Raw genomic sequence first — 8,867 nt, 5'->3', positions numbered from 1 at the left:
GGACATGTATTGTACCCTGATTTTTTCTAGTTAATGCTACTGTGCTTGGCTCTGACCACACAGCAGAGTCATCTGTTCACAGAGATCTATAAATGAGAAGACTACAAGTCTCACATACCACCGCTGCAAAGAGACTCAGATATCTCAATGAAACTTGAGTGTAGTGACATCACCACACTTGCAGTCCATTGTTTATTTCCTCCAGCTCCATAACTGCAGGGCCATACCTTGGTACATACCTGGGGTTGGAGTTAAACAGTGCAGGAATGTGTGCCTTCAATGCAAACATTTAATAAATGCATGTTGCTTTTTTTTTTTTTATATCAACGTGGGTGTTTGTTTAAATTTTTGCAATAGTGGAAAATGCCGTGAAGATCAGAGATAGCAGAACAGGCTTTTCCAGTGGAAGGCAAGTAATGGTCTCCTCAAATCTTTTCATGACTGTGCCCTTTAAGACAGCTTTGGGTATTGATAATTGCCCCTCCCCAAAGCCTGATCCCCTCATCATATAACACCTGCAAACAGACTCCCCTCCCAGTGACTCACTATATAAGTACTTTAGACTGATAGTAGTCAGTGTTGGTGGGTTTGTTGAGCAGTTACCATGTTCCTGCGTAGGGCTGTCCTGGCTGGTGGAGCAGCACTGTTTGCTGCAGCAGTTCTGAAGCATAGTGGGGAAGATGCCAATACAGCTGCTGTGCTATGGCCTCCGGCCTTCACTAGGATCTGGGACCCCAACTGGGACCGGTGAGTTCTTCACGTAGTAGATGTGACTTAAGATATTAATGCTGAAAGCTTGAATATTATGAGCAACTCCTTCACCAGTCTGGCATATTGTAGTGTACCAGTTACTACTATTCATATGGAAGGGGTGTGTGGCCCATTTTATAGGTCACTTATTGTAAAACCTTCCTTTTTTTTTATGAAGTGGGTATTTTTTTGTTTTTTTTTTCCCCCTGAGAATAAAACCCCCAAAAAATGTGACTATATACATGATCCCCCTATCAATACAAGTAATAACTATTGTAAGTACTTGGTTTTGGTTTTTAAGATGAACATACACTATACAATCTGCTCTAGCATTATCATGAATTTGGTGCAAGTGCCTGCCTAATCTGTTCCTAATTAAATGCATTGTTTAGAATTGTTCTTAGCACACTCTTGCTAAATCTGAAGCTTCTTTTATAGTGCTTTGGCAGCTTTCAATAGATCTAAATTGATGGTATTAATGGGTTGAGTTCTTGACCCTCGAAAACCCCACTTATTTTGGGGTCCGTGGCGCAATCTTGCTGTTGGAAAAACGCACCTGGCTAAGGGCCAAAATTGGGTCCCTGAGCTTCTTTGTCTTGACAGCCACACCCAGAGCAGCCCATTCAAGTGAATGGGCTGCTTTATCTGTGACACATGGAATTGTGTGAAAACTGTAGACAAATTCTTCTTGGCTCTATTCTGGTTTCTTACTACACCAGAACAGTTGACAAGTTCCCCTAGTGCAACAGAATGGTGCAATATTCTCTTAGAGGGCCACATATGCATTTTGCTCTCCTATTGTAGCCACTGAAACCTAATTTGATGGGAGAGAGCGTACACTGCACATGGGACCTTTAAAGGGAAAATGATGTCACTTCCTCCTGTAGTGTTAGGGGATGCTCCTCCTAAAGACTCTACTGTGACGTGTTTTTCCACACTAGCTAAAATGCATCACACTGTTTCCTGCAGAAACACTCACGGATAGCGACTTGCACAGCAGAATACTGCGTTTTTACTATGCTCTCGTGTTTCATAAGATTCACTGCTTTTAGCACAAGATTCACTTTTCCAAATGCAAAATGTGTGTATCTTGAGTAAATCTAGAAGAACCCTCTCAAAATTTAATTACAGGTGTTGAGCAATACAATAAGGTCTTACCAGTATCCCAGGATTGACAGCTAGACTCTTCAGCATTATGTTCTGGATAAACTGACTGCCTAACCTATTATCTTTTTGTAGACGTGAACCAATGTCTCTGATCAATCTAAATGACCTGAAGGGCAATAAAGAGGACGACTTGAAAAGCCAGTTAAAAAAATACAATGCGAAAGTCAGACGGCATATCTTCCTTGTTCGCCATGGACAGTACAATGTTGCTGGTGAAACTGATTCTGAAAGAGTCCTAACGCCACTTGGTAGGTTTAGTTTGAATCTTCATTCAGAGTCCTAGCTGTCATGCCTATGGCCTCTTCATGTGAAAAGGGTATATTCTATATTCCGCAACATGGTTTCTAATTGGGCTTGCTAATACAAGGAGAATGACAGGCGCATGGTTTAGCAGTCCATAAATGTTGTATTAAGTTCCAAGTGGGCTGGGGTAGTCCAGTAGGCACTAAAGGCAAGCTGCGATGAAGCGAAACACAACTCTGCAGTAGAAGAAACACACAGCGCCTGTAAGTGTGTACTGCAATAATATTTTTAATAAGAAAGGAAGTAGTAACTCACATCTTGGAATTTAAAAACCGGCTCATGTGGAGAGGTAAGTCTGCAGCCAGATGTTGGGTGACTGTTCCAAAGAGGAGATGGCCTAGGTATGCCAGCAGATGGTGCTATGTATGTGAAGCCTGGCAGTCGCTAAGATGTCCGGGATCGGTTATGTTGGGCGTCTGGTGTCAATGTGTGAAGTGTTTCTGAGCATGTGCAGGATGAGTCGCCCGGCCTGCTTTCATCAGGCAGGGAGGAGCACGGAGGTGGGAGAGCCTTATGTAGAGCGAGGGAGGATGATACAGTCGGGGACAAGGAAACATAGGATTAGTCACAGAGCAGTAGAAAGCCAGTCTGTGACTGGGAGAAGTCTAACACTGACAGAGGAATGGGAGTTGCTAACCTTATTAAATATTCTTGCAGTATACACTTAGAGTAGCTTTGTTTCTTCTAATTGGGGTTGTCACCTGTCTGCTTTCCCACCCCTGCCTGGGCCTGGAGGAGGAAGGCTTTTTGTTTCAGTGCATGTGTGCAGACAGATGAGTGTCTTTGGGCTGTTTGTACAGACTAACCCCTTGCAGTTTCATAAAAGGAAGAGTGGTGAAGAATCAAGATTTGTGGGAACATCACTTTGAGAATGCTAGGGCCAGTTATCCTTTCAGCTTGGACAGAGGGAAGCTGCTATATTTAACATTAAAATCTCACATTGGGAGCAAAAAATGGGGGGGGGGGGGGGGGGGGGAGGAGAGAGTGATTGCCTGTGAAGGCTAGGGATCACAAATTCATGAGAATATTTGGCCTCAATTTTTGGCATTTTGCCTAATGTGTCACATTAACTTGCTGTCTGGATTCTATACTTGCCCATAAGGTGCAATTTGATCACGTTCTTTTTGGAAGCTTGCTTACCAGAATTTTTTTTTTTTTATGCTGTAGGTCGTGAGCAGGCCAACTTAACTGGACAGCGCCTGGCTAATTTGGGTTACACCTACAATGAGGTGACATATTCAACCTTGCACAGGGCCAAAGAGACATCAGAAATAATTGGACAGCATCTGCAGGGTAAGTATGAAGTGAAAATTACAGATCTGTTGGTTAAAAAAAAACAGCATTGAGGTTTGCATCAATTTTCAGTATCTTCGTAGTATAGAAATTTTTTAGTTTTCATTAGGACAGCATAAAGGCTTCTCCCACTGGAACAAGAGACCTATCCATAAAGCCATAGGTTAAACTGATCTTTCTTGAATCTCTTCAGTAGTTTATAGGAGATGTGTTTTGGCTTCATGGACTGGCTGAGATTTTCTTTCTCCTAGATGACATTGGGAGTACCTTCCAGTTGGGGTATGAGGTAGGCCCTGGGGATTGGTTTTTAAGCTCCCTTGGCAAAGGACCCCCCCCCCCTTGCTGTCTGGTGCACTATGGGGTGGTTCTTTGTAAAATTTTCTAGCTCAGTAATTGTGTGGTCTGAGCTTGAAAGTTATGGCCTAGGTCCCAGCCTGACTTTCCCATGCCAAGCCTGGGAGCAGTGACAGATGTGTTTAATACTGTGGTCAATGAAGGGACATACTGCATACCTGCTGTCCTGCCTGAGATTGGTGGGGTTTAGGTCCAGGGTGTTTGGCCTTTTCCAGGCCCCATTTCATATAACTGCATAAGAATGCCATTGTCCGTCCTGCACTACCCCATTCCCAGCCTATATGCCTCTCTACCAAGGTTGGCTGCTTCTCATCTCAACTAAATGGACCATAACCCAGGCCTGGAAGTCTCCAGGGAGTGAGGATGTAGATGACAGCTCTGATACTTAACACCTTCCCATCTGGCCTATAGCAGATTAATGCCCAGGCTGGACACTCACTGTTGTAACTGGGCATCATGACTTCCTGTCAAAAGCAGCAGTTCTCGAGACCGTGCAGCCTGTCACTGGCTGTCCACAGGACACAGCCAATGTCATATCACTACACTGGCCCTTTGCCAGTGTCATGTGACCAATCACAACAGATCATGTCTATAGTATACAATAGATGGCTTCCTGTCATGCCATTCATTGTATACAATTGTGGTGGTAGCTGTGACTGATCAAAGTGGTCACATGGTACAGACAGGGCCAATTGCATCTAATCCCAGCGAGACTGAATTGGTTTCATTCAGTAACAATGATTGCAAATATCAATTAAATACATTGGTAATAGCAATCATAATGTGTTTAAAAAACAAACCAATCCTGTTTACTTGCCCAGAGTAGTTCAATGTTACTATAACATAGTATTGCTTTGGTCAGTGTTGGAAAAATACATGTAATAAAAATTTTACCTACTGTCACCAGTCAGTGTCCCTGATCACCACACACCAGTTATATAATCACACTGTACTTAAACGTTTTTGGAAAATGTAGAATTTTTAGTTTTTTTACAACCTCCAAAAACTCACCATGCCTCTTACTATATACTTTGGACTGTCTAATTTCCAAAAATGGGTCATTTGGGGGGTATTTGTACTATGCTAGTGTTTTCAAGCCTCAAGAAACAAAATTGGCTGTCAGTACATTGATCTCTTGTCAGATCTAGATGGATAGATCTCATGGTTTGTGGACTCTAACTTTCCTAAAGACTAAATAATACACTCGTGGGTTTTCACCAAAGAAATGTAGTTGAATACATTTTGGCCTAAATTTATGAAGAAATGACAAACTAAAGTTGTTTCAAAAGTTTCAGTTTTTTTTTATTTAGAAAAAAAAACTTGGTGATTAAATTCCACCAAAAACCTTTTTTATTTTTATGGGTAGTGTTGCATGACCTCAATTGTCATTTCAAAGTGCAACACTGAAAGCTGAAAATTGGCCTGGGCAGGAAGGGGGTAAAAGTGCTCGGTATTGAAGTGGTTAATGAGCAAATGTCTAGCATCTCGACTGATTCACTCTAAAGTCCATAATCTGGAAGCCATGGATATCCTATGTGCCACATGATGCTCCTGGCACCCAGGATTGCTGTCTGCAGCATTTCGAAATCTGGAAGTTGTGTCCTTTTTTTTTTTTTTTTTTTTTTTAACAGTCTGTTCTCTGGTATACTGAGAACATCAGAAGGATCCCCATTATCTTGGATGTACAATATTTCCTGTTCTGGTGAGGGCATATTTTAATGTCCTGTAAGACTACTGGAAATGTAACTAATGCTGAACTTATCCTGTCATATTCTGACCATGTGTTGTAGTGTGCTGTTCAAAACAGACAATTGCTAAATATAATAGTAGTGGTATATGGATAGCTGTCCATAGTGCCCAACTGTCGGTACTGCCTCTAGATTAATGTATAGCAGAGTCTTTAAATATAATGGAAAGGTGCTCAGGCAAAGAGGGAATGTTTGTGGAAGGAATGACACGAGTGAAGTTCGCCCTGGAACTATGGTGTACAAGGCAAAGTCCACTTCAGGTATAGGTGGTTCATCCATGGTGTCAAGATGGCTGCCTTTTCTTGAACTGTGCAATGGTCTTAAACCACTAAGCCTTTGTCAGGGTTGTTGGTGACTGACTACTAAAGGGAGTAGCAGTATTGCCATTTTGTAGCCATTTACAGTTACACAAACCATATCATTTAAACAAAACTAAATGCCACAAAGCAACTGCAGTTCCATTAACCACAGTAAAGTTGCTTTGCATATCTTGGGCAATAATGGTAATGATATGCATGCCTGATTTAGGATATGCTGGTAGCCAGTCTGTACAAAAATATATGCATGAAAACTTCTCAAATTGCATTTCCCCCACACAGGTGTGAAAAGCACTGGTTCTGACTTGCTAAGAGAAGGGGCTCCCATTAGACCAGACCCACCAAGCCATGACTGGAAACCAGATATTGTGGTGAGCCTTACAAAGTGTTTTGCACTGAAGTTTAGTGATCAACTAGTAGGAATAATTTTTTTTTTCTCTTTTTCTTGAGTGGGATGAATCTTTGTGTAGAAAAACATGAACTGATGTGTACTGCTCCATGACATTGCTTCAGTTCTGGAGCAAGTAGGCACTTTACCTTCAAGAGAACAAGGCATGGCCTTACTAGTAGAGCACTTGGTGTGATTTTGTCTGAGGTATAGCTTTTCTCCTATTGCATCTTACTCAGAAGCAGAGCAATAAAGACTTATTGACCTCAAGTGGTCTGACTTAACCTGCAGGGAGTCTCAATTGCCTACATGTGAGACCTCCCACTCCTAGATAGGTGCAATGCTTGAAGGCTCTCTTCAAATGAACGATCACTAGCTAGGTGTCAGTCTTAGTCTAGGAAAGGAATATTTCCTTGGGCATTACTTGCATTTTAACTAGCTTGTGCCTTTTTTTACTTGTTTCTACTGTTAAATCCTGAATCTCTTGCCTCTAGTATTTTGAGGATGGACCACGTATAGAATCTGCTTTTAGAAGCTATATTCACCGTGCTGACTATGAACAGAAAGATGAAAGCTATGAGATCATAGTTTGCCATGATAATGTTATCCGCTATATTGTATGCAGGTAAGGAAGTCTGCCTTCTATCTTACAAAACTTGGCAAACAAATATTCTATATCTTATGTATTTGAAGATGCTTGTGGTGATCAGTGTACATGCACCAGACTGAAGTTCTGATCAAAAGCTGGCCATCCACTACACAACACAATCTGATTGTACTTTATCTTTTTAGTAAATCTAAAACTGAGATCCTACAACATGCATTAGTTTAAATCTACCATCAACTATTTGGTGCAAAGGCATTGATTGGCTATAAGAGGCAGTCCAGTAAATGGGCCATGCTTCAGTAGTGGTGGGTCTGCCAATGTGTACTAGTTTGCTTTCTATGGACTGACTGCATACAGCTCCTTTGTTGGGTTGGGGGTGTCGCAGTCCCTGCTTGAACAAAGTTTACACAACATGGCTGCAATTTGCTGTAGCTGTAAGCTGGTAGAACCCAACTGTGCCTTTGGTGTGGAGTTTTTCCACCTCGGCATTTAGTTCAAATGCAGGGGTTTCTTACACCCATATGCTCATCTCAAGGCAAATGCAGCTTAAAAGCAGTCCTGTGCTGGGTACATCAGTTGTGTGGGGTGCTTTCACCTGGTGGTGATGTCTGCCAGTAAAAATTCCCTGTCCTAGGATGATGGCACATGCTCACCCTTTCATTTTGTCAGTCGTCCTGATACAGGAATGCAGAACCCAGCCCCCTATTCTCCATAACAGGCGTGGTCCTCTACACTACACTAGAAATAACAAATCAATTAACTGATGATAGTACACACTGAGCAAATACAGTAGGTTTCTGCATTCAGCCGAAGATCAATTTTGGGTGGGTATATTGTGGTTGCTGTGGGCTTTTCTCATCACCATATCTTTCAAATGGTGTATTTTTTAAAATGGATTTACACTAACAAGGATACTTTCTTCCTCCCCTAGGGCTCTTCAGCTGCCTCCTGAAGCTTGGCTACGCATGGATCTAAATCATGGCAGCATTACTGAACTTGTGATTCATCACAATGGTAATGTAACTCTAAGGATGCTTGGTGATGCTGGGTATATGCCTACTTCTAAACTCAGCTGCTGAACTGGATGGTGCTGACAATTGTATGTAAATTTGGGGAAGTTTGGATCAATACAGCTGCTCCCAGACATGAGACTTTATGCACTATGTCAACATATATGGTGGTGGGATTAACTTTTTTTTTTTTGTTCAGTTGGCACTATGTAATTAGTCACGATACATTCTAGATTGCAGACACATCCAAAGCATTTACATTCCTATACATAGCTATACATTCCTATAGCATTTACCGAGTGAACCTGATGCACACATTAGCTAAATGTTACCTGTACACTCTTGTATCCATTTTAATGTTGCTTGTATCACTTTCTATTTTATGCATTCTTGTATTTTTACATGTTGCTCTTGTATTCTGTTGGTGAAAGCATAATTTTGTACATGGCAAATTAAATGACAGCAGTTCAAAACCACTGTTTTCACCTCTTTGAGAAATTATTTATGCTCATGGCCTTATAGCTACTCTAGAAACTGGAATGTGTGGGATGATCAAATGACCACATTGACAATCATTTTTTGAGTGAAGTCACCCAATGTGTTTCCTGTGTACTCATCAGATTTAAGTTTTGTTACATTTTCTAAATGCACCTTCAGAAGTGGTTTTTGTTATGTGGGGGTTTTTTTTGGGAGGGGGGGGGGGTCCTACAGTTAATGCATGCAGTATTTGACTACTAGGTTAAAATTCCCTAGTGGGGTGCAGGGTCCCAGGTGTCCAGTAGGTTCTTGTATGGAAGAAGCTTATCCCAACCATCAACCATGCTGTCCAGTGATTCTCCTAGTTGCTAACACTTGCTTCGAGGACTGTTTCATGCTTTCAACCCTTTACAGATGTGAACTGGCCCGGAGGTGTTACACAGGCTAATTGGT

General features: G+C 41.7%; 1 protein-coding gene across 1 annotated transcript; it reads left to right on the top strand.

Annotated features, from left to right (window-relative positions):
- Nucleotides 1–604: 604 nt before the first annotated feature.
- LOC149445525 (serine/threonine-protein phosphatase PGAM5, mitochondrial-like) lies at nt 605–8,393 on the top strand. The gene is made up of 6 exons (XM_089653644.1): nt 605–747; nt 1,990–2,165; nt 3,388–3,513; nt 6,215–6,303; nt 6,815–6,945; nt 7,859–8,393. Exons 1-6 carry the CDS (start codon nt 605–607, stop codon nt 8,004–8,006), a joined length of 813 nt encoding a protein of 270 aa, XP_089509770.1. The 3' UTR covers nt 8,007–8,393.
- The last annotated feature ends 474 nt before the right edge of the window (nt 8,394–8,867 follow it).

Source organism: Staurois parvus, unplaced genomic scaffold, assembly GCF_062004578.1.
Source record: "Staurois parvus isolate SC_StPar_1 unplaced genomic scaffold, SC_StPar_1.0 ptg000719l, whole genome shotgun sequence".
NCBI classification, from domain to species: domain Eukaryota; kingdom Metazoa; phylum Chordata; class Amphibia; order Anura; family Ranidae; genus Staurois; species Staurois parvus.
The sequence above is the reverse complement of the archived record's forward strand: the minus strand, read 5'-3'. Positions and strand labels throughout refer to the sequence as shown.